This window comes from Buteo buteo, chromosome 2 (assembly GCF_964188355.1).
Source record: "Buteo buteo chromosome 2, bButBut1.hap1.1, whole genome shotgun sequence".
Lineage (NCBI taxonomy): Eukaryota > Metazoa > Chordata > Aves > Accipitriformes > Accipitridae > Buteo > Buteo buteo.
The window spans coordinates 18,544,238-18,569,368 of NC_134172.1; the positions used below are offsets into that span (position 1 = coordinate 18,544,238).

The window sequence follows — 25,131 nt, forward strand, 5'->3', positions numbered from 1 at the left end:
ATTATTCTCAAGTGTAAGTTCAAGAGGATGCAACTGCTGTGCCATATTCTTCCAGGCTAGTGTAAAGACTACAGAAAACCTCTGCCAGCCACAAGTACTTAACTGCTAGTCAGTATTTTTGACAACAGAGTAAATGAACTGGAAACAACTTCAGTTTTAACTGTCTTTCATGATCATGTAAGATTTCTGTTACCTCATTCTGGTTTAGTATTTTCTTATAGAACTATCTACCATGGAAATGGACACATTCTCATTACTTGATGAAGAGCAAACAACAGCTACTTCCATTATCCCTCAGCTACCTACTGAGATAGACCGAAGGATCTCTTGTGCATACTTCTCTGACTGCAATACTCAATATTCCACGAAGACATAGGCTTAAACCAGTATTAAGCAGAGGTTGTGATACAGCTTGCAATAGTTTCAGATATGCTGCTTGCATTAAGCTACAACAGTGAAAGTGCACTTGGAGATAATGGTGATAAAATTCTGACGTGCAAAGGGGAAAAACAACTTTGAAAGTATGGGAACAGTCTTATTTGAAAGATGGCAGCCCACCCTGCCCCCCTCCCCACTCCCCAAGGAAAAAAAAAAAAAAAAGGGAGAGCAAAGAAGAAAAACGTGTAGCAGAGTAAGATTAATTGATGCTAAATTTGCTCTAACAAATACTGGAAGCACAGGAACCCGCCCTTCCAGTAAACAGCTTCTTGACAGAGCAATGAGGAAAGAAGGTGAGACTCTAGGAAAAGACATTCCTCAGGGACATAACCAAACACCCTTAAAAGAAGTCAATTAGAAAACATCTGCTTTTTAACATAAATAAATAGCTAACTGCTCTCACCGAATATGCTGTTTCAGAATACTCCTCCCCCCAGAAAAATTTTGCAGGGAAAGAAGGAGCAAATTACTTGATTCTTTTGCAGAACAATACCCGCTATTCAGAGTACCCTGCAGTTCCTCCCTTTGACAAGAGCTGTCAGATCTGGCAAAGGCAGAATGAAAGATGAATCCAGGTCCTGTGATAAAAGGACCTTATGTGAGAAACTGAAAATTAAGTTTCTTCTCAACATAGGGATGCACCCAGACTAGGGGGAAAATAGGTACAGAAATAAAATTACAGGCATCTGCCAGCATTATAATACTTGCCCAATATTACTGAAACAATACTAAAATAATTAAGTTATTCAGAGTTTTAATGCTCCTACAAGTTTCCTCTACACTAGCCTACAAAAACCACAATCCTTCAACCTCAATGCTAACAAACAAGATTTGCTCAGCCCACATATTCTGCATGAAACAGTAATACAAATCTAACATTTTAATACAGTATGTATGTATATTTAATGTTAATTACTTTACATATTTAAATTATCCTACTACATTAACAATACTATAGATACAATATTTGGTAAAAACAACTAGCATGGTTAAGTCTTCAGTTTTTGGTATTGTTTTCTAACAAGTGTAAAACAGAATAGAAAACAAGGTTTCCTTGTGAAGAATAAAGTGTATTTTAACAGAAGCAGCCAAGACCTGCTGCAAAATACAGATCATGTATGCTGACATTTACACAAAACCTTGCAGTAATAAAAGGTACTGTCATTCACTATATTTACAAGAAACTGCCCAAGAGTTCAGTTACCGATTGCACTATAGTGATTATTTAAAAAAAAAAAACAAAACCACACAACAACACAGCATCCTTGTCTTGTCCTTCAGAAATCAGAAATAATTTGTCCATAAGAAGTGACCTTGTTTAAACTGTATGTGCTAGAAAATATACAAGTCTACAATAGGAAGAGGTTAGAAAAGTTGAATACTGTGGAAAAAAAATTTATTAGTCTATACAAGTCTTCTGAAACAAACCATTGGCTTTGATACAGTAAATTCAAGTGAATACTCATTGCAATAGTATTTTTCCATACAGAGTTCAAGAAGCCCTATAGCTTCCCATTTAGTGTCTGTGACAGGAAGTTTTATTTCTGAACAAGTAGCCGCACAAAGCAGACGTGATAGAGATCTTCACAGCCACAGTGAGCTACAGTTTGAGATAAAGTTATATTACAAACATTTAGGAAAATTAGGCATCCGTACTGAAGTGTGGCAAATTGATTCACAATGAAAGAACAAAGATGTCATTCAGACCCCTTGCCAATAATGATGACTTTCTACAGCAAGTCTAGAGTAGACCACATCATAAAAACTTAGAGTGCAAGAGTACAACAAATTTAGTATATAAATATCACAGGATTAAAACTCCAGTTAAGCCATCAACTGAAGTGATGATTAAAAAGAAAAAACAGGCGTCCCCCAGCTTTGCAAAGGAAGCTTTCAAAGCATCTCTTCAAGAAGGTGCTGATACCAACTATGGCCTGTGCCAATTTGTATTTTAGACAGCTCTGCTGAAAGACAAAAATTTAGCAGATTTGTCTAAGAACTGTATAATCTTGCTGTTTTTAATACCATAAAAAAAGCATTTACTAGAAGAGATGAAATGTAACATTTATAGCTCACACTGTTTTCAAGATCTGTGCACACTATATAGTTCTATAATTTCAAGAGTATTTAAAAATGAGACAAAGAGCAGAAAATGCAGTAATGTGTTTCTGTTAGATGGATTTGTTTAGAATAGTTACATGATGAATGTATACAGCCGTAAAATTTTTAGTGCATTTGTTCTTGCACATAATTTATGCTACTTATAAAAACCTGAAGATTGCAAATTGGGCATGCTTACCATAACATTTTCAAACTGGGAAAGCCGCAGAACGTTTTTCCTACAAGTGTTCACTGTCATGATACAAAACAAATATGTGCAAACTGCAAGGTCCCTAAAAATAGCATTTAATGAATTTATGTACAGAAAGATGTCACTACCTGTTTAAATATGCAAAGAATAAGCTTCCCAAAGTTTATAACATAGAACAATATCCACCACATGCTCCTCCTCCTCCATATCCTTCTTCCTTGTTTGATAACTTTACACCTCTGTTTTGGCTCTCACTCTCCCACAGTCCAGGAGTCTGAATGATTTTTTCAACAAGTTCTTCAAAGGCACACTGTACACCATCACATGTTTTTGCGCTTGCCTCTGGAGAAGAGATGCAAAAAGTCAAATGTTAGCATAGCTTCCAGTAACTTGTTTAATATTGCTCTTTCAGTTAAGTCTCAACCTACAACCTAGACTTACAACTTCTACAGTATCTTCTATAACAACATAGCACTGCCAAAATTAGCAGGTTTGCAGATTTCTGTCACCACATAAGGCTGCACTTCAAAAGACTCTTAACAGAAGAGCTTCCAAGTTGAATGTCACTAGAATATATGGAGACAGCTACAGCTTAGCTTTATTCTTCTGTGGAAGGCACTTCAGTAAAGAAGAGTGGAGGGTTCTACTAACTGAAGATGTCTGATAAACCCGATTGCTGTTCTGTATTTCAGTTCTGTACATTAGTCAGAACTGCAGTACCACCATACCACAGAAGCAAGGATCCATACTGTAGGATTTTGGGTCAGCCTCCATGATACAACTGATGTGATAAAAAGCAATAAGGGATCTCATTTCTTCTGCAGTTAGCAGAATTCTAGGTAATTTCACTCAGGAGCCTTACTTTGGCTAAACCCAAGAAATTTGCTCACAGGGTATATTATGAGAGAAACAGATACCATCTGAAACTGTTCAGTCCCACTAGGGCTTGCCCTGTTCTTCTACACAGCCATGCAGATACTTAGCATATGTAGCATGCAGATATATATATTTAGTTATAGTTTAATTTTCATGTTTCTTTTCATCTTCCGTGCACTTAACAGCTTATGCCTCAATTTTGAACTTCTATTTCCACATCTGACACTGTAGCCAAAAAGAAACACAGCAAGGTACTAGACAAAGACATGTCATTAGTCAGAGATTAGGAACATAAGTCTAAGTACAGGACATGTCAACAAACTGCTTTGTTACTGGAGTCATCCTATAAAGTAAACCCTGCTGATCCTTAAATGAAACATATAATAAACTTATGCATAAAGAATCACTTCACCACCCACTTTAATTTATCATTACAAGGCTTTGCCTACAAGACCCATCTCATTTTGCAGCAAGATGAGACCAGCATTTGCTCCAGTCATGATTATGTCATTATTCAATCCCACCCACCATTTATAAGTTAATTATATTCCTACCTATTTTTACACCCTACCTATTTTTACACCTATTTTCTATTTAGAACCCCAGTTCTAATACAGATTTCTGTCAAGTACCAGCTCTTTTGCTATACTGAAAACTGGCCACTAGTACCAGTTCTCCCTCTTTCATTTTGCTTCTGTTATTAATTTAGCAAGTTGGCTGGGAAAAGAAATCAGACAAAACCCCAAACCTAAAACAGGTTTTGTCAGACTACAGTAGAGCCTGTATTCCACCCTTAATCATTATGAATTTCAGGATACACATCCAATTAGAACAGATATCTGGACATATTTAGAGAGAATTTTAAAAAAATGGCAATACCTATTATCTTTGTACCTACTGCAGCTGAAAAATATCATTAATTGGATTGTACATCTAAAGACCATCAGACCTACAGAAGTGGTACTTTTCATTATGTAATAAAAATCAAGTAAGATCCCTGCAAATATCTTTAACATACCTATGAACAACATGGAATGTTTTCTTGCAAATTTGAGACCTTCATTTCTGTCAACTTCACGGTTTTCCTGTAATAAGACATAGCATTAATATGCATTATTAACAAAATACACCAACAGACTACTTACTGCAGTTGAATTTGGTTTACCTTATCAATCTTGTTTCCAACTAGCATTTTCACTATGTCATTCCTTGTGCAGTAAGTTTCCAGTTCATTTAACCAGTTATCCAGCTTGACAAAAGTATCTCTTCTTGTGACATCGTACACTGAAAGATATTAGCAATATTATTTGCACAATATATTTCCAAGAAATACAGCTTATATTACAAAAGGAGCAAAAATTATCGCTTTTTGAATTAGAAAACTGAAGGAGTTCCAAGGATTCCAATTTACTCACTACAGCAAGACAATAATTGGAAAAAAGTTGAACATCCACCAGCTCAAATCACTGATGATACTAATGCAGAGCAACTCTAAGATTCAGTCATCTACTGTTCTCAGACTTACTTGAGACATCCTAGCTTACAGACTAGAGGCTATCATTCTCCAAAGAATTCTACACTTCCAGACCCTTGACATAGGATACTTATTAACACCACTACACAAAAGATATGCAAAGAGGATGGCATGACCTTCTGCAGTGAGTTAATTAGTGATAATTAGGCCTTAACACCACTGCTATGCTACTGATTTAGCTAAAAAAGTAAACTGACCACCAAATCCTCACAAATCCCAGTGAGCTACTGAATTTTCAGCATTTTAGTGTTTCAAACTATTTAGCATTTGTGTGGGATATAAGTAATAAGCCATGCTAGGAGCAGAAAGGGCAGACAAAAGGCAGACTTTGTTAAACCTAAAATCCACTACCCAGCAACTATCTAATAACTACCATTTCAAGCTATGAAAGTATTTTTTCCTTCATTCTCACATCGCATGTGCAGACAGGCATAAACACTTGGTTTCAATCAAATCTATAGCTTGGCTTGCATGAATAACCTTATTATTAGGAAGTCGTTTAACAAAAAAAATAGTCAGGAGATTATTAAATAAAACAAGAGCAAATCTCAACAGCAGAACTTTCTAGTTCCCAAATAATGCTTGCTTACTTTTACAGCTTTCAACAGTAAGTGGCAGGTCAGTGCCAGCAACTAAGTGACTTGACAAGACATGCCTTGACAGCATCTTCCTATACGAGGAAGATAATGCAACTCAGACTTGGGAAATAGTGCATACAAAACAAAACCTACCAGGAAGTCTCATGATAGAGGTTACTCCAAGTTAAACAATTTAACTGGACACAATATCTTACAAAGAACCTCTCAAGTCAGACACAACTTCAAAAAAAAAAATTAAACTTAATTCCCTGCCCTTACTTTAGTTAGCTCCTCACTTCTAGCAGTGGAAAAGCAGAACTTCAGAGCTCAGTGCCTAGTTAAGAGGTTTCCATATATGAAAGAAAAGCAAAAGTGACTTCGCTGTGAAGTTGCAATTATGGGGTTTGGCCTGGGTTTCTCCCACACAGACTGATGCTGTTTATGCTCCCAGCTAGCCTTTTCTAAGTAATTCTGACTGTGTAACATCCCATCAGTATAGAGACACAGAGCAAAAAATCCCAGCTAGACTCCACAGTGTTTATATTCATTTCACTAGGAAAAAGGAACAGGGAGAAGAAAAAGAGAAAGCTGTATACATACTGATACAGAAAGAATACACTGAGGAGAAGAGAAAAAATCTTTTTTTTTTTTTTTTTTGACTCTGGGCTTAGTAAGCACAGGCAAGAAAACCAAAAGTAATAAATAAAAGACAAATTCCTGGCAGCACAGGGACAGCTCCAAGCTATCCCTTCAAATAGCAGTAGCTTTAAATCTAATGCAAAAATCAGTGGTTCTCAGGCCAGTGAGATTGACTACATGAGAAAGAGGTCAGACATCAAATTCAAGATCCCTTAATATATGAGTTGTTCAACACAGATACAATGATTTTTAATATCAATTAGATATTATAGAAAGGTTATATGAGTTTGTATAACTCCAATGCATGAGAAAACCATAAACTTATTCAAAATAGCATGCAAAGCTATACTTACCCAGGATAACACCTTGTGCACCTCTATAGTAACTGGGTGTTAACGTTCTGAACCGCTCCTGACCTGCGGTATCCTAAAAAGCCATTCAGAAAGTTCCATTATTCAGAATTTGAGCAGAATCTAGTTTAGCTCTCAGCTATTCTGCTTCTAATGAACATACAAAATAAGATTCAAAGTATATTCAACTACCAGATTAACCGAGTTTATACCCTTCCCTGATGTTTTACTGCACATTAGCTTAGAGATTTGATGTAGTCTGTCCTGGGAAACACGTTTAAACTGTTAGGTGTGGTAAATAACTGGACTATATAGCAATAAGATAGCCGTTTCTGTGGAAGCATTTGTTCTGCAGCCAGTAGGGCAGCAACCAGCAAGAAAGAAGCACAGCTGCAGTACTAACTAAGACTTTGTAACAAGCATCAATACTCATGGCAACAAAATTAGTTCCTTCACTTCAATCACCTTGGTCCAACTAAATTTGATTCAGTGCCAGGGTAAATGCATTTAATGTGCTATGACAGAGCAGAAGCAGAAATAAGTCAGCGGTTGTTCTGTTTTTAAGGAAAGCTGAATTTACATCTGCAAATTTAAAGCATCAACAGCTCTGCAAAAAAAACCCGGACATTAGAATGCTGTTTTCTTATCGAGATTAAGTTATAGTGCACACTCATTGCAGACTTTACGCACAGAAGATTTTAAGTAACTTCATCCAAGTTACCCCAGGTTAGAAGTGATGCATGAAACACTTCGGACTCAAAATGGTTCCCTGCCAAAGAATCTGAACAACTGAACTGGACTTCCAATATTCTGCAAGTCCTCAGGCCATCCCACACATCTCAAACTGGTTTTGTGTCATGATACAGCTTTTCTTTTCCAGTTTACCGCAGAATTATTTCTTTGTATTCACCAATATATAAGATGATAACCCTACATTAGTCCTATGTAATATTTTCCATCCCATGATCACTCATCATTCTGCTATCAGTCTGGTTTTCCTCCTATATGTCTATTTGTCTGTCAAGGTGTTGCAGTTATTTTCCTTGTCAAACCCATTTATTTTAGTGACGATTACTATTGTCACACTAAGACATTAAGTCCTGTTTGTTAGTCGAAATATATATTGCAATACTTGTTGCTTTGAGAGTGTTTCATATCTCATGTTCCACTACTACTTCCCAAGGAAGTAAAGATTATCTCGCTTATATGAGAAACAAGGTTTTACTCTTGCTTCCTACAAGAAGTCACAACTGGATCTGAATATTCAAAAGGTGCTTCGAGGCTGGTTTGCAGAATGCAGAATGTTCAAAAAAAAGCTTGGAAGTACTTTTTCTTACCTTACTTGCCATGAATTTAGAAGTTCTACTTTTAACTAGAGTAGATGTTGAACACTCTAAGGCTAAGATTACAAACACTGCCTCTCCCTCTTCCAGCTGCATTTGCTACAAATAACACTGACCTTGAGCATATAAAAGTCTTTGTATGAGGGCTATGAAGCTTATAGGCTAAAAATTGTTTTGAGAGGTAACATTTGAGCATAAATTGAGCATGCAACAGTAATCTTAACCTATTAATACACTACTAAATTTTGCCTAAAACGTTTAGGTTAAGAAGTGCACCCTTTTAAAACCTGTCAAGTACAAACAGGAACAATGTATACAAGGAAGTCTCAGATTAGTGAGGGCTAACTCTTTAGAAGCTAAACAATGAATTACTCATAAAAAAAAAAAAATCTACGCATGGCCACATTCACTGTTTTAAAGTCTGATTGATTTAGCACCATTTTACTCCTCCTCTTCTCTACTCCTATCCCCGACCTAGAATCAGTGCTGCAGAAGCAGCTCATAGGCAAGAGAATTGCCCCATTAGCCAGTTGTCCCACAATTCATTCCACCTTCTGAATGGTTCAGTATTAACCTCTCACTCCTCCAAATCACCTTCATATTAAATAGAAAAGGATTCTATACAAACTGTTCCTTATACAAGCCATTACTATTCCTAAAGCAAAGCAATACTTCAAGAACTTAGGAGAGACTTACCCATATTGCCAGTTTAGCTTTGTTTCCATCAACTGAAATAGTTTTCACCTTGAAGTCCACACCTAAAGGAGGAAAAATATTTTAGTTCTTCAAACATACCACAGCTATTTTTGAAAGAAAATTAAAGAGAAAAGAAAAAAAAAAATCAAACTCGGGAAACAAGTTGTGTTTCGACAGGAGCAGGAAGAGTAAGTTTCATTAGCTATTTACGAACCTTGCTCAAAACTCAAGGTTTTGTTGCTAACAGACTTTTACAAAAGCCTAAGGGCCTTTTAAGCCATTGACTCAAAATATTTTATGGAAATAAGGCAAATACTACATTTCCTATATTAAAACACATACTCCAGGACAAATATTCAAGTCTATAATACAAATGGATTAACTTTCTATTCATTACTCATACATGTGTTCTCCTTGAGTATATCTGTCATCTTGTGGAACAACGTGCTTTTAAAAGAAAGAAGGAAGCTGCATTCAGGTAGCTATTGGCTCTGTTTCCCTATCTCCAACAACCTGACGAAGTCCCATCAAGGTGATCATGCAAAGGTAAAACAATACAGAGACTCATCCACTACATGATTGCTATCCTGTGAGAAATAATGTTAGATGACAGTAATTCCTCTACCAAACATGTCACATAAGCTTCGGATGATTTGAATACACAGTATGTCTCTTACAAAGATTCCAGCAATGTCAGGGACTCACCAATACCATGCTCAGTGACCAAGAAAACGACAACATGGTGACAGTTCTGCTGTTGATAGGTCATCTACCTCAACATCTGACAATTCTCCCCCTCGCTTTTTTTAAATACACAGGAAATAGCAGCCTATCTCTTGCCCAAGGACAAGCTGCAAAAAACTCAAGCCAAGGAGGACAAGATGTTAACGACTGTGCAAATTTAAAGGATATAGCAACACACATCAGTTTGAGAGGCTGAGTACAGTTATGATCCACTTTGCTGTAATATAATCCTTAGGTTACTGTCCTGGTTTCAGCGGGGATAGAGTTAATTGCCTTCCTAGTAGCTGGTATAGTACTATGTTTTGAGTTTGGTATGAGAAGAATGTGGATAATGCTGATCTTTTCAGTTGTTGCTAAGTAATGTTTAGTCTAAAGTCAAGGATTTTTCAGCCTCTCATGCCCAGCCAGCAAGAAGGCTAGAGGGGCACAAGAAACTGGGAGGGGACACAGCCAGGACAGCTGTCCCAAACTGGCCAAAGGGGTATTCCATACCATGTGACATCATGCCCAGTACATAAACTGGGGGGAGTGGGAGTGGGGGGATGGCCACTCGGGGACTAAATGGGCATCGATCAGCAGGTAATGAGCAACTGCATTGTGCATCATTTGTATATTTCAATCCTATTATTATTACTATTGTCATTTTATTAGTGTTATCATTACTAGTTTCTTCTTTTCTGTTCTATTAAACCGTTCTTATCTCAACCCATGAGTTTTACTTCTTTTTCCCGATTCTCTCCCCCATCCCACTGGGTGGGGGGGGGGAAGAGAGTGAGCAGCTGCATGGTGCTTAGTTGCTGGCTGGGGTTAAACAACAACAGTTATCAACAGCAAGTAACTGAAGCATGTTTCAATTATTTTGGAGTGACTCTCACTCCCCACCAGGCAGCAGCCCTGAAATGAAGTAGTAGCGTGGAAAGTTAATACCTTTGTATGAACAACTTTCAAGTGTAACATCAAACTTTTTGCACTTTGACATAAAATTGTAGTCATCGTAGCTGTTACAAGAATACAAATTTCTGTTTTAACTATTCTAACACAAATTATTTAAGTAGGGCCTTATGATAAGTGTGCTGCACTTGTATTCCCAAAGCCATGCAGATTACAAACAAGTGCAAACAGCTGCCAAAATACGTTCAACTTCCAAAGTCACAGAGGGTGTATAGGATGCTTAAGAAACTGCACATTGCAAGCAGATTCACAACTTTACTGCAACTGAGGTTTAAAAGAGCTTTATTTAAAAAACAAAAAACAAACAAACAAACAAACAAAAAACCAAAAAAACCACACAATTTTTATTCCACTGTTTCACAACTTCAGCTCACTACTGTTCCCTGAAGTCATTTTCAGACTACATTCTGCACTGGAAAAAGCCCATACTCTTTATTTCAAGCAAAATTTGGCCAAAATACATTAACTTTTGCAGTAACTAAACAGAACTCTGTTTTTTTCAGGGACTAAGACTCTTAGTCCCTAACTTAGCCGTAATATAATGCTCCACACCATGCACAAGAATGGTACATCAGTCTAGAGTTGTGTTCACAGAAAAGAACAGTCACTATTAACTTTGTGTTAAACACCAGTTCTTAGAATTTTACCTAGTTCATAGAAGACTGCAATGCTAGCAAGTTGACTCAAATTGATCCTGAAGAACATCCTGTTCTGCCAATTTTTCAGCACTCAGCAGTAACTGCAATTTTCATTTAATGGAAAGTACATACACACCTTTAGCCTTGCTGCTGGCTTAAAATTAAAAGATAATGCTTTAAATTCTGCATGAGCAATGCAAGCAAATTAAGAAACTAAAATAGTGAATAAACCCCATGTGTTATAGATTGATTACTGAAAAGCAAAAGTATGAAGATGAACTAATAGCACACCAAAATATATCCTTTAAAGTGATCAAGTGGCAAATACAATTCTAGTAAGCCATGGAGCTCAACATGTACAAAAGCCAGTTAGCAAAAGGAAATCTTTTAAATAACTAGGTTTTTGATTATCAATCTGCCATAAAAGAGGACAAGTGGAAAAAAGTAGGGCTCAAGAAAATCTTGTTAAATTGAGCAAACAGGGTACTTATGTTCCCTAAATACTTCAGTGAAATACAGACATGTTTGCGTGACAGGTGTCAGTTCTGAGTTTGCAAGAGTGATGTTTCTAACCTTGACAAAAGAAAGCTGACAGTGCTTTCCACCATGCCTTGGAAGGCAGCCAAAAACAAGACAGCACTACTAGACTGTACTCCTGTGTGTTCATACCTACCACTTCAGCACTACACACTAACGTACTATGGACTTGAAGTCTGCATGGAATAGCTCTGTCACCTTCATGCTGCTCTCACATTTAGGCCAGTATGCCATGCTGTAGTTAAGGGAAGTGCAAAATCAGCTAGAGTGTATTGTTTGTGTTGTAGGTAACGGACAAGTTGGACAGCTTAGAGTTGGAGGACTCCAAGTGCAAGGAAGTCTAAAAAGCTAAGAGACATCAGATCTGTGCAATACATTACTTCACTTAAGAAATAGGAATTGCGCTGAACACTTATCTCGAATCTCTTATACAAGGAGCGAGCAAGTAAAGGCAAGCATGAGCAGTAAGGATAACAAAAAATACCGGGGTATATATAGTCTGATAAGATCCTTGTGATGAAGCCTGGTGAACAAGTTAGCCTCAAAAGAATGCAAGGAAGACAGGCAATCTCCTAGGTTGAATAAAACATGGTTAATCCAACTGAAGCTCCTGTAGTCAAAATATTTGCCCAAGGCAGCTCATTCTTCTAAGAATACCCCAGGATTTTTACAAAATTCTTAAGAAAAAAAAAACAACACAAAACAATAGTTTAGGGTTTCATTTAAATTGCCCCCAGTAGGTTTGTGCAAGCTACGAAGATAAGGTACATCTCAACAGGTCATTACAAGGGACCAGTCGTGCTGCAGCCAAGGCTTTCCTCAGTGTTGTGGTTTTGCGTGCAGTTGTTGTTTTAGGTTTTTTTAAACATATAGCATGTTATCTCTCCACTTTCTAATCCAAATTAAAAAAAATATAGTCACTTTAACCAGTCCAGCAGTCAGTACGTAGATGACGCTGAAAGATTACATTATTTGTAGTCAATCCATTCATTTTGGAAAAGCATCATACCCTGCCGTCTCAACAGGAAAGCCTTAAAATTATTTAAAAATCTCTTCTGTCCCCAAACTCAAAATGAAATAGTGTTTAATCAGCAAAAAAAGAAATCCAGGTCGAGATTCACAAAGTGTTTTGGCATTTCACTATCTTGCGAGTACCTGAATTAGGCATCTAGGATCTGTCTTCATGCAGCAGGAAAGTTATCTCTAAGAACTCACTCCAGGTACTTTATAGGAACAACAAATCCTGCCCTGAATTTAAAGCTAACATGTTGTTTCTTAGCAATACATTCACCAGAAAAATGGCAATGCCATAATCTAGTAGGTTTTTTTTTTAAAAAAGGAAACAAGAAAGTAAGTAGGAACCCAGATACTGTTCACCTTCCTGTTAAGTGAAAAAAAAAATAAATTAAAAGAATCTGCTATCCCACATGAGTGCTCCACACACCACGCTATAGGACTTTCACAGTAGCTCTACTGCACAACACAACTGCAAACATCAGCTGGAGGGGCCTAACAGCTAATGCAATTTAGATAAGCATTTGCTCAGTCTCTAGAAACTTTCTTTTCCTGCCAGATGATCATATTCATTCCAGATTAGTGTATTTGTTTCAGAACTCAAACTCTATTTGAAGTAATGCTCACACTGAGTACTCTTCCCCCTTTTCCATATCAGAAACAGAACAGGGTAGGATCTGCCAGTAGCAAACCTTGAGTTGTTGCTATTAACAGCCAACAATTAGCTACCACACATGCGTTATGCATTTTGACAAATCCCAAAGAAGAGGAATTACTTCAGGAAATAATTCCTTAGTTTCTCAAATAGTGCACTGATGTCTGTTTTTGACATTGGTAAAGAGTATTACGTATGAACAGCAGAATGAAAAAAACACACAATTAAGAAAAAAAAAACAAAAAACCCCAAACAATAAAGATGCCCACACTGAGATCAAACTAGTCTATTGGTATCCAAAACATCATGAAAGCTAAAGTAGCTATTCTGCACTGACTTCCTGCCCCACGTGGTTGACACACCAAGAAAGTAAAGTGATTTGAAATATATACAGTGCCAAAACTATTTAGATTAGAATACAAAATTGCCACCTTCACCACCTGGTGTGTTCCATTCCTGTTTCCTTCCACCCTATCCTTCCTCATGAGCTTAAGTAGGGCTATTTGTACGAGTTCATTTTTTAACGAGCAATGAAATGAACAAAAGTAGGCCATGTTCCTCCCCTTGGCTGCTCAGTGCTTTACATGAAACAGTACTCTGTTATCTTATTAATGTTAATGAAAAATAGATCAATTTATTGATTTCTTAACTGATTAGACAGAGCTAGCTTTGTTTACCAACACCTGAACTCAAAGAAAAAATCTGATAGAAGTCCTTAGCCAGAACTCTTCCTACAGAGAAAGTAAAAAATGCAACTGAAATTCATTGTGTGGAAAAGTCATCTCTATTTTCCATTACTTCAGTTACTAATTTGGCACAGAGCTGCATCACATTCTTCATAGTTTCATTTTGCTTCCTTTGACAACCATCTACATAGTATATCCTGCATTCTGGGTCATCCTCCTCCAGCCCAACTGACTTCACTGTTAGTAGGTATCATACCAACATAGCAATGACACATCCCTGCTTTTTTCCCAGCAGCTCTAGATTTTTGGCTCTCTTCCATTTTTCTCAAGAGTCTAGCTGCCAAGGAACTGATTACTAAGTAGGCAAGAAAAAAGCCACATTGTCATTTCATCCTTATAGAGGAAAAGCAGATGCCACACAGAGCCCAGTCCACCCTAGCATTATCAAAAGTTGCAAGAACTAACATCCCCTACTAAAGGGAGTGTTAAGTCTTCTTAAGATAGCTACCAAGTATCATACCACACAGAACACAAGTTCTGGACAGCAATATTAGAATTCAAACAACCTGATAGCAATCTTGCACAGATAAATCAATAGGAGACATAACAATAGCTCTTACATTTCCATTTTAGCCTAAAATGCTGGCAAACTGAACTGCAGGTTGTTCCACTAGAGGTTTTCACTGCCCATACCTATGACTTCCATCGTCATGGTGAAGGGTGACATTTATATCTGTTTTCCTAGCCAAGGATATATTTTTGCATAAAGGGGACAACTACAGGCCAGTACAGTCAGTGCTCTACACCAAAGAGCACTGCATGCTAAAACTGTGTCCACATCATTCTTTCCTTACAGAGAAGCAGACATGTCTGAACTTCACTACTGGTTAGGCAAGTCTGAACAAACTCCAATTTTGTACTGAAGTTGGTATAAATTTTTCTAAGGTAGCATCAGCACATACTTACCAATCGTTGCTGCAAGTTCCGGGTCAAACGTATCATCTGTGAACCGCAGTAGAAGGCTGACAGGGAAGGAAGAAAAATTACAGTTACTATTATTGCAGCATATCCCTAGCTTGCTGGAAGCCTATAAATTACAAGTCTGAAAGTAACAGCAAGATCACATAGCTAAATAAAAACACATCTCATTTTTTGGTAATTTCTTTCCCACAACAAACAAAAATGGGAACACAGAAATAATATGGCAGACATGCTCTGCTAGGAGAGCCCTGGCCTCTTCTCTGCATCTATTAACAAGTATGTCTCTCTGAAAGCAAAGTACCACACAAGTTTTCAAATCAGTTGCCTAAACAGTCACATGGTTTGCTTCTCAAAGCATTTTACTTCTATCTTATGCTATTTTTGTTCTCCCAGAATTCAGTACAAAGGTTAAGATTTTTTTTTTTTTTTGCTTCATATTGCCTCACACAGTATTTCTGTAAGCTTGAGAAGAAAATTCCAAGTCAGCTTTTCACCCCAGAAATTACTCCTTGAACTGGGCACACAGTGGAACAGTAAGGACTACACCCATCATAAATAAAGATACAGAAGTTTAAGAGTAGAATTAGCTCACCATTGTTTTATGGTTTTGTTTCTTTTTGTATAAGGAGTTTCACACATGCAACATTTCCCCCCTATCCTGATGGATATGTTTGCCACCAAAAGAAGAACAGCTACAACTAAGATTTACCAGCACATCACACTATAGTATTAGGCCCATAATGCTACTGTACTTGTGCCAAATGTAAATATTTTGGCAAGAGACAAAGAGTCTCAGCATGCAGTTTTTAAAATCACCAGTCTTATGCATCTGTGGCAAGTGTATATTACCATCTGGCAGACAGCTGTTTGCTATGACTGACAGCTTCTATTCATTTCCAGGCTAGAGAAACAAAACAAAGCCCTTTTTATTTTTTTGGTCTTCTCCCCCTCCCCCCGTTTTTTTCTCCTCTCTTTTTGCATGTGAATTTAGCAGCCAAGTCCTTTTTAGCATTTGGACACAGTCCTGCATTGACAAAAAAGCGACTACTGAAATTCCTTTACTTCAATAAGGCTGAGTGAAAACTCCAAAGCTAACCATAGACCAACCTCTTTTTCCTTACTCCAGAACAAAAAAACCAAATGGTAGCTTTATTTACTGAAGAATAATTAAAATTAAACAAAATTGACAGCACATTGGTTTTTACTGGTACCTTCAGATGGCTGTATCAGGATGTTATTTAAGAGCAGCTATTTTTAGTTACAACCAAAACCAGTTTCACCCAAAACAGACAAAATATGGAACTCTCATACTGCCATTAGAATACAAACATCAGTTTACAAGTCTTGAGTGCTAAGCCCAGACAACTTCTACTTTCCCCACCTTTCTTTCATATGCAGATATCCTCTTCTACAAAGTAGAGCACACTCACAAGGACCAGGTTTAAGACAGCATTTGATAGGGAAGAGACACAAATTCAGGAATAGTTCAATATTAAGTTCCTGTACCTGAACAACTGTAGTGTTACTGTTTTATAGCAATTTCATTTCCTCTACATAAAGTCTCTTTTAACTAATTTTCTGATGTGAAGAAATAAGCACGTAAGTAGGTATACAAAACCATTGTCCATACTATGTGTCTTGGGAAAAATTCTTCCATATGGCCACACATAAAAGAGATGACTTAAACTAAAAGAAATTTGCTCAGATCATGTCTGTCACCAGAAGCCTACTGTACTAGATTATCAATTCAGTAGCTAACTCAAAGGATTGACTGACAGATTTTTAACAGATAAGGGTGGTGGGTTTTTTTCTGATTAGGAACTTATATGTTATTTAGGGTCATGGTAGAAGACTCGGATCACTGCCATAAAAACATCAAATCTAACGTGAGTACTGTGGTATGCTCCCAGATGCCCACCTGCGTTTATATCCCACTTCCTTTATTAAGGTCTATAGCACTAACAAAGTTAAAGAAAAAAAAAACAACCTAAAAGACAAAAAAGGTAGCTTAGACAAAAACCATGAAAAGGCAGGGGGGGTGGGAGGGGGAAGAAATCAGCCTCAACGTACTTGAGAAAGAATATAATTAGTCAGCAGAAGAATCAGCGGTAGAACTACTTCACTGCCAACCTTATATGCCCCTGCCCCCCACTCTACACCCAGTGCCGGGTCACTGGTGACTCTACGTGTACATATTATGGACCTGATTAACCCCAAAGCACTACGGAGACGCACAAGCGCACCCATCGCCACACGACACAAGGCTGCGCAGGACACAGGGAGGCCCAGATCGCCCTGGCCAGGCCGGCAGAGCTCCGCTTCGCCTCAGCTTCCAACTGGGTCAGGCAGGCACCGGCTCTCCCCTCCCCGCCGCGGGGCCGGCGGCCGAGGCAGTGCTGCGGAAAAGGCAGGCAGCCCCGAGCAGGGGCAGCCTCTCGCCTGCGGGAGGGCTGGCCGAGAAGGGGCGAGGAAGCTCCCCCCCGCGGGGCCTACCCCTCCTCAGGGCAGGCCGCGCCCAGGCCGGGCGGCCGCCGAGGCAGAGGCGGTGGTGTCCAGCGCGGCGCCGCGGGGGACTAGGCCGGGCCCGACCGGTGCCCCGCACGGCGGCAGGAGAGGCTGGGGGAGGCGGGCGCCCCCTCACCTGGACTTGCCGACGCCGCTCTCCCCGATGATGAGGATCTTCAGGGTAGTCAGCACGTCCTCGTCCATCCCGTCAGCGCGCCCGGCCCGGCCCGGCCCGACCCGACCCCCACCGACGCTCCCTGCGCAGGCTGCGGCGGCACCGCCTGCGCCTGCGCGCCCCGCCGCCCCTTTTCCCTCGCCCCCTTCGCCGCCTGCCCCGCGCATGCGCCTCGGGCGCCTCAGGTGCGCCCGCGGCGGGAGGAGAGGGAGACAAACATCCCCGCCCCTGCGGGTGGCGCATGCGCAGAGGGAGCCGAGCCGGGAAAGGCCGGGCCCTGTTGTCAGTGCGCGCGTGCGCAGCGGGGCGTCCTCCGCCGGCCCGTGCCGGTGAGGGGCGCGTGCCTGTGAGGGGCGCCGGCCGCCTCCGCGCAGTCTCCGTCGGGCGGAGGGGTCGGCTCTGCCCGGCGTCCTCTGCTGGGGGGGAAAGGGGGGTTGAGGAGACTGCCCTTGCGTCTTGAGTTGCTCTTGGCGTCAGGACTCGGGGTCGGTGGAGAAAAGACACCGGGTGAAATGGCGGAGGGGAAGGAGAAAGCTCGGGCCGCACAGTGGTAGCTAGCCAGCTCCCTGTGCTGAAGCGGAGCAAGCAGCCACCTCTCGAGGTGAAGAACAGCTAGTCAGGACCCCAGCACCAGAAGAATGGGCTCGTTTGATTACGAGCCACCGCTACGTCCAGCAATGCAGGCCAGTTGATACATCAGGGTGTATACTTTCCTGCCAGCAGATTCCTCTGTCCATTAAAAGCCCTAAATGTTCCTCTGAAACTGATGGCAGTGAGAAAGCCTTTTTATAACGAGTTCGGCTAACCTGCTGTTATGGCTTGAAACGCGCCTCAGACCATGTGTAAGCAAGTGCAACTCTTTTAAAAATTAATCAAGCGCATGTCTGACGTGGGTCTGAAATTGTCCTTGGTTTGTGCTGTCATCCTTGGGCCGGCTAGGCAGCTTCTGTTCATCTCCAAAGGCTGACTCCGTAGTGCACGTAAATGGCCTTAGGCTCTCCTGTAGTCACACCGAATGAAAGAGATCAGGCCGTGTCAGCAGTTTGCACAAGGCAGGTGTAGTTGTGAGACTGGTGGTTTTTGTCAGAATGCTGGCTGCAGAGGGCACAGTTCTCCTAGCAAAGTCCTGATTTTGCTGGGCAGTTGCCTTCAACTGGATTACAGCGTCAACACAGTAACCGTTCTTTTGCGTTTGTGCGGTAAACATCTTTGGTACCTTGCTCCTTCCACTTTCAGGATCTGCTCTCCTGCCTCTTTTACCTCAGAAAACTAACTCCCAGGATGAGTACAATAACAGTAATTATCCTATTAAATTACGGAGGCGTATTCTATAATTAAACATGTGCCAATGGCTGGCTGTGTTTCTACCAGGACTGTTCCTGTTTATTAGTAATAATCTGAGATTTGTTGAAGGTGTGACTTAGTTTTCATGGCTTGGATTGTGCTTTGCAGTCATACAAGAAGGCAGTACATCTATACTCTGTAGTTTTTGTTGAAGCGTATAGGAGTTGTGGGGTCTTACTGTGGAACAGGATGAGAATTTGAATTTGGAAGGTGGACCCAAACAGCAAAGTAGTCTACTAAGGATACTGAATCCCTTGAAGTCAGAGAGTATTTGTATTCTGGTATTTGATTTTTTCCATTGTAGCCATAGAATTGAATTATTCAATATGGATACTAGTCCTGATTCAAATTATAATTCTATACCTCACTCAGAATGAAGGGTCAGCCAGGATGGCATTCAGATCTTTGACCTTAATGATAAGCAGATGCAAGAAAGGAGGCAAAACCTGCCCTAAATGAACAGTCCCATAGCTCATGCTTATGGATGTGGTGCTTTAGACCTTCCTAAGCATGCCCTTTGAGAACAGGTGTTTCTCCTCCATGTTGTACTCCTTCAGGTAGAACTGTGTAGTCCTCTCGCTCTGAGATTGGATCTGGCTGCAGCAGTTGACCTGTTTACTCTCTGTATATCTATTTTAACTCTGGAAAGCTAGGCCATGTTGTGCATTTTTCATCCCTATTACAGGAGCCAGTGGTAGTGGATAATTAAAGTAGCTCAGACCTAGCTCCTTCAAAATAAGAGTACTATTTATTCACTGAAAGATGTACAATAATCAGGGCAAAATATGTACTTATTTTCTTATTAAGCTTTTGCAGGGTTTCTTCAGTGAAACCATCTCTGAGCTTGGAGAGACATCTTGCCTGCTGTAATTCATGGGCATTCGCCTGTTTTCTTACGTGATTTTCATGACTCATAAGGAGTCCTCAGTTACTCATGACAACTAGCCCAATCCCTTTCTTTAGTAAGGCTGGAGGTCTTTTTTTCTTTTTATCATTTACTATCCCGTTTGACCCCGACCTCAGATGTGGGAGAATCAAGCCATAACAGCTTGGTTAGCCCTTCCTGATAATTAGTCTTCCTACAAGAACACTGGAGACCTTTTGACTGCCTTTTTTTTTTTTTTTTTTTTTTTTTTATGCTATGCTGTTTCCTCTTGATTTCTTCTCACTGATCTCTGAATTTCTGGCAGAGAAGCACCAAGCAGATCAACTTGTCTGCATATAATATTTGTAAATAATTATGCGTAGACTTTCCTTATTCTTCATACACTGCTAAGGGAAGCAGTCTGATGGTAGAAAACTAGCATAACTGGTTCCAAGACAGCTCCCCGCCGTGTATGGAGATGTGTATATAGAGAAAGAGATGAAATTTGCACTTCAGAGTTTCCCCTCATGCCTCTCAACCAGGCTGCCTGGTTCCTGGCCTGATACAGGACTCGAGAAGTAGAAAAATGTCAGCACTATCTCAGCTAGCACAAATGTATGTGATCAGTGTTCCTGAGGTTTTGATTACTTCAGGGCTGTGGCAAAGAAGGGAAAACATTGTAACAATGATAGCTCCTGTATTCTCAGCATCAAAATTCCCTGTCCACTGCATTATGGGCTTGGCTATATTCTTGATGAAGAAAACAGGTCATTAGGACTGAGTAATTGTGATTACCTTTCTCAAAAGATGGGGAGTTATTTATAGTCACTCCCTTAGGGTTGAGATCTGTAATAAAAGGGCCATTGCACTTCATGTGTCCTCAGGGGACCCTAGACCAGTTGCATAGCACAGTGTCCTTAGGCAGCCACTGAGACTGAGGACAGGCTAGAAGGACCTCCATCCAGTTTGTTCCTGCTGAACAAGCTGCAGTGTAACCTTAGCAACAGAGATGAGTGTGTCAGTAATGAATCAGCAACGTGAGAGACAACCTGGAATAAATAACAAAGGGCTCCCTCAGTCTCATTCTGTGTCTGAAAGACACCTGGGAGCCTTTGGTAAGTTCACTTGAACCATCTGCCTTAGCTTCCACAGCTTAAACATGGGGATAATGGTATTTGCTGTAGAAGACTGCAGAAACAGCAAGGGCTGATATGCCAAGGGAGCTAACGGTTTGTGTTTTCCCTGCCAGCACTGCCTAGTTCAGCATGAGCTGTGAAATTCATGATGGCAGAGTGGCTACATAACTGCATGGCTAGCCTCCTCTCTCTCCCTTCACCAATGCCATCACAAGTAAAAAGAGGCCTTGAAACGTATAGGTTCTGTTTAGGTTGGTTAGGTACACAAAAGTCTCAGGAGGATGCAGGTCTCCAGGTGTCAAAGTCCTTAATTCATTGGTACTTTCAAAGATTTTCTGTTATGCCAACTATGCACAATGTCCAGCAGAAGTTGAGAAGCTCAGCCACTTCAGAGAGAAGTTGACAGCAATCTACAGGTCTCGTGTTGCAAAGACTAATCCTACTCTCCCACTTCCAGATTGTGAGGCTGACCCATATTTTGTCATGGCAGTGAGTCAGGAGTTATGATTCACAGCGAAACAAGCACGATTGCTAAGATCACCAGTCCCTCCTAGCAGAAATGACACACATACACATGCTCATTCCTTTTTTCTTCTTCATACAGTAATTTGCGAAGTTCGTAAAAGTGACTATCAGCATGTGTGTCAGATTCAGGGAGGTTCCTTTTCTGTGTGACAAGCTTAAACACAGTCAGCACATCCATATGATTTCACATTCAGCAAATAATAGCCGGGAGCGAAAGTGCTGCAGGAGTCCCAGAACTCTGGGCAGGATTTCTCTGGAGACCACACTGCAATGTAAATGATCCTGCTGTGGCTGGCCACTTCTTTTCTAAAGAATCCAGCCTATTTTTATGAAGCAACTACATAACAATGTTTTTCTCCCCACCTCCAACAGCAGCCAGAGCTGGGTGCTTCCATCTGTTGATCCTCTCAGTGCCTGCTCGGTTTCTGTGAACAGTAAGGGGGATTTAAGACGATAAGCACATTAGCTCTGGGCAATTAAAATACACTGCTTATAGTCAACGCAGTTTAAAAAAGTGGATTACACAGAGCGTTGGGTTGTAACAGACAGGAATCAGCTATTTGGGGAAGAACAAGAAAAATAGTGTTTCAGCCTCTCAAAAAGCTATGGTTGTATATGGGAGTGATATGCCAGTGTTTTCAGAGAAAACCAACATGTATTTTGAAGATCGTTAACTGAGTCTTGCATAATGATCATGAGTAGATTCCTGATTTTGTGCTAGAATAATTTGGTTGCTGAAGATAATATGAAAGACTTAGTTGCATACTTTGAAATGTTATTTTACTAGGTACGAGGTGTAATACTCAAGAGACACCACGTCTTACTTCTCTGCTGGAAAATGATGAAAAAGGCTAGCCACCTCCTACTTACATTGAATTTTGTTCAGATAAATTGATTAATCATTTAATCCCAACTAATGCAAGCAGTGGTCTTAGAAATGACAACTTATCTTCTGCATTGTATCATGAATCTTTAAACCAAGGACAGCTTTTAAGACTGGATGACCTAAATACCCTTTTTTAAATGTCTCTAAAGCAACCATTGAAATATGTAAACAATAATGATACAGAAGTAGATTCCTGTTTAGGACTGTTAGATTCCTTACAAAACATTAACTACATTTTACATAATAAGAAAGCAGCTTTAATATTTGAAGTACATCTATCATCTACGGCACATCAACAATGAAAAGGGTGAGACAACAGTTTTCAAAGGGCGTAGTAAGAACAACAAAGTTTAGATGTTAAGAGTTTGCCCACAGCTGCACTTCAGATGCTCTTGAGGAACATACTGAACAGTGGGTGCTGTGTATTGTTCTTTTTCATGGCAAGTACATTTGTATACAGTGCAGCACGATATATAATATATTTACCACTGAGATGAGAAGACAGAAAAAATAATCGCAGAATATTTGACAGACCAGGTTGGTATGAAGTGTTTCCTCTCAGTCTTAATGAAATAAAAAGTAGTAATACATTTCCAAAGCTTACTATTCCCACAGTGGTTCCTCAGTTTTTCAAAGGCCACTTTAGGATTTGCTTTGGACTTCCTATGTTGGTGGGTTAGGAACACAGTAAACTTGCTAAAGGAGACACAGTAGGCATGCATCTGTGTGCAGTACTTTTCTGCTTTAGCAAAATCTGTATTTCTCACTAGCAGGGCAACTCAGGTTCCTTCTCAGAAAACAGCTGTCCTGAAAGCACTCTTCCCATTTTCAAAGAGGGTGTACTTTAAATGATCATTTCAAGGGGGGGAAGTCTGGAATGGAGTGACTTTGCATTTAATGAACAACATATTCATTTCTCCTTCTCCAGTTGCTTTCAATACTTAACATGGTTAATGTTAAGGGGGGAAGGAAAGGAATAACCCCTTCCCTACTGTGAGAGCATTTTATCCATAATCGCCTCTGAAGGGATAACGTACGTCATCTAGCATTAGGTCGCATGTGCCTGTAGGATTAGCTGTTAGAATGGGATGGAGTGGATTAAGTAACTACTGTCATCAGTAGCTCGCCCTTTGCACAATACTGTGTGAAGCAATCCTGGTAAATCAGAGGACCTGGTGGGCAAAGGACAGAGACACAGTAATCAAGGCAGGGATTGCCAAGTAAGCCAAACAACAATCCGTATTAAATCTATGACAGTCATTGGAAGAAATGCATGCAGAAATGTAAATTTAAATGGGGGGCAAATCAAGGCCTACTATGGCAACCAGTTTTATCAGCTCAGAGCAAAGTCCATCTGTCACCAGTGACAGTGAGTAGCTTTGTCTGGGCAACAGCATACAAACAGGACAAGCATGTAGTGATACTTGCCCAAAATGTTACTGCAGACTTCAGCAGTTTGTGACTCAGGGCTTTTTGAGCCCATACAGATGGTGTCTTAATATATAATAGCTGTATTTCTCTTAAATAATAGCAGTATTTCTCTTCATAGAAGAGAATTTCTCATCCATGTATTCTGAACACAAATTAACATATAGACCCTCCTGCGGCAACAAGTTGCACAGGTTAACTATAACTATGTATACATCCTTATTTTTGTTTTATACTTGCCACCTGCTGCCATCATTTGATTTCCCTGCTCAGATTAGGTATGACTGTGAGCAACTGCCTATTTGTTTACTCTGTGCCACACATGATTTTCTAGATCTCCATCATATCCTCCCATAGTTTTAGTTTTTTCAGCAAGAGGAATTGTGAGCTATTTGATCATTCCTTATATGGAAGCCATTACAATTTTAATTATGCTATTTTCTCTTTGCTGTACACTTGCTTTCCTGCTGTATCTTTTTTCAGATGAGAAAACTATAACTAGGCAAAGTACACAAAAAATGAGTGCCCCTAGGGATGAGAATGGGATGTTTTCTGTTATATTCTATGAGTGTTTTCTAATATTTTCTAACAGTCTATTTGTTTTATTGGTCACCATTTAGCACTGAGCTGATGTTTTCACAGACCTATGTATTATAATTTTTTCTACTTCCTTCCTTTGCCTATTTATTCCTGTCCTTTTACTCCTGCATTTCAACCAGTACTTATCTCTTTGAAATCCTGCCCTCTCATTCATTCTGGAGTGGTAACAGCCAGGTCAGAGCTCTTCCTTACAAATGTACTCTTAGGATATTTTTTAAACAGAATCACAGAATGGAAGGACAGAATTTCTTGTGTTTTAATTTTTGCCCATTGCCACTCGTCCTGTCACTGAGCACTGCTGAGAAGAGTCTGGCTTCATCTTCTTTACTCACTCCCATGAGGTATCAATACACACTGGGACAAGAGGAAATGGCCTCAAGTTGCACCAGGGTAGGTTTAGATTGCATGTTAGAAAAAATTTCTTTACTGAAAGGGTTGTCAGGCATTGGAACAGGCTGCCCAGGGAAGTGGTGGTGTCACCATCCCTGGAGGTGTTCAAAAAGCGTGTAGACGAGGCACTTCAGGACATGGTTTAGTGGGCATGTTGGTGTTGAGTTGACGTTTGGAGTCGATGATCCTAAAGGTCTTTTCCAACCTAAATGATACAATGATTGATAAGATCCACCCTGAGCTTTCTCTTCTCCAGGCTCTCCCAGTTTCTCTTCGTGTGACAGTTTCTCCCAGGATTAATTACTT

At 40.0% G+C, this 25,131-nt stretch overlaps 1 protein-coding gene across 1 annotated transcript; it reads right to left on the reverse strand.

The window, feature by feature from the left end:
• Window positions 1–1,311: 1,311 nt before the first annotated feature.
• On the reverse strand, window positions 1,312–17,764 carry RAB18 (RAB18, member RAS oncogene family). The gene is made up of 7 exons (XM_075047061.1): window positions 17,613–17,764; window positions 14,957–15,012; window positions 8,766–8,827; window positions 6,730–6,802; window positions 4,791–4,909; window positions 4,644–4,710; window positions 1,312–3,091 (listed from the first exon to the last, which is right to left on the reverse strand). The coding sequence occupies exons 1-7, from the start codon at window positions 17,678–17,680 to the stop codon at window positions 2,913–2,915; spliced, it is 624 nt and encodes a 207-aa protein (XP_074903162.1). The 5' UTR covers window positions 17,681–17,764; the 3' UTR covers window positions 1,312–2,912.
• Between the last annotated feature and the right edge of the window lie 7,367 nt (window positions 17,765–25,131).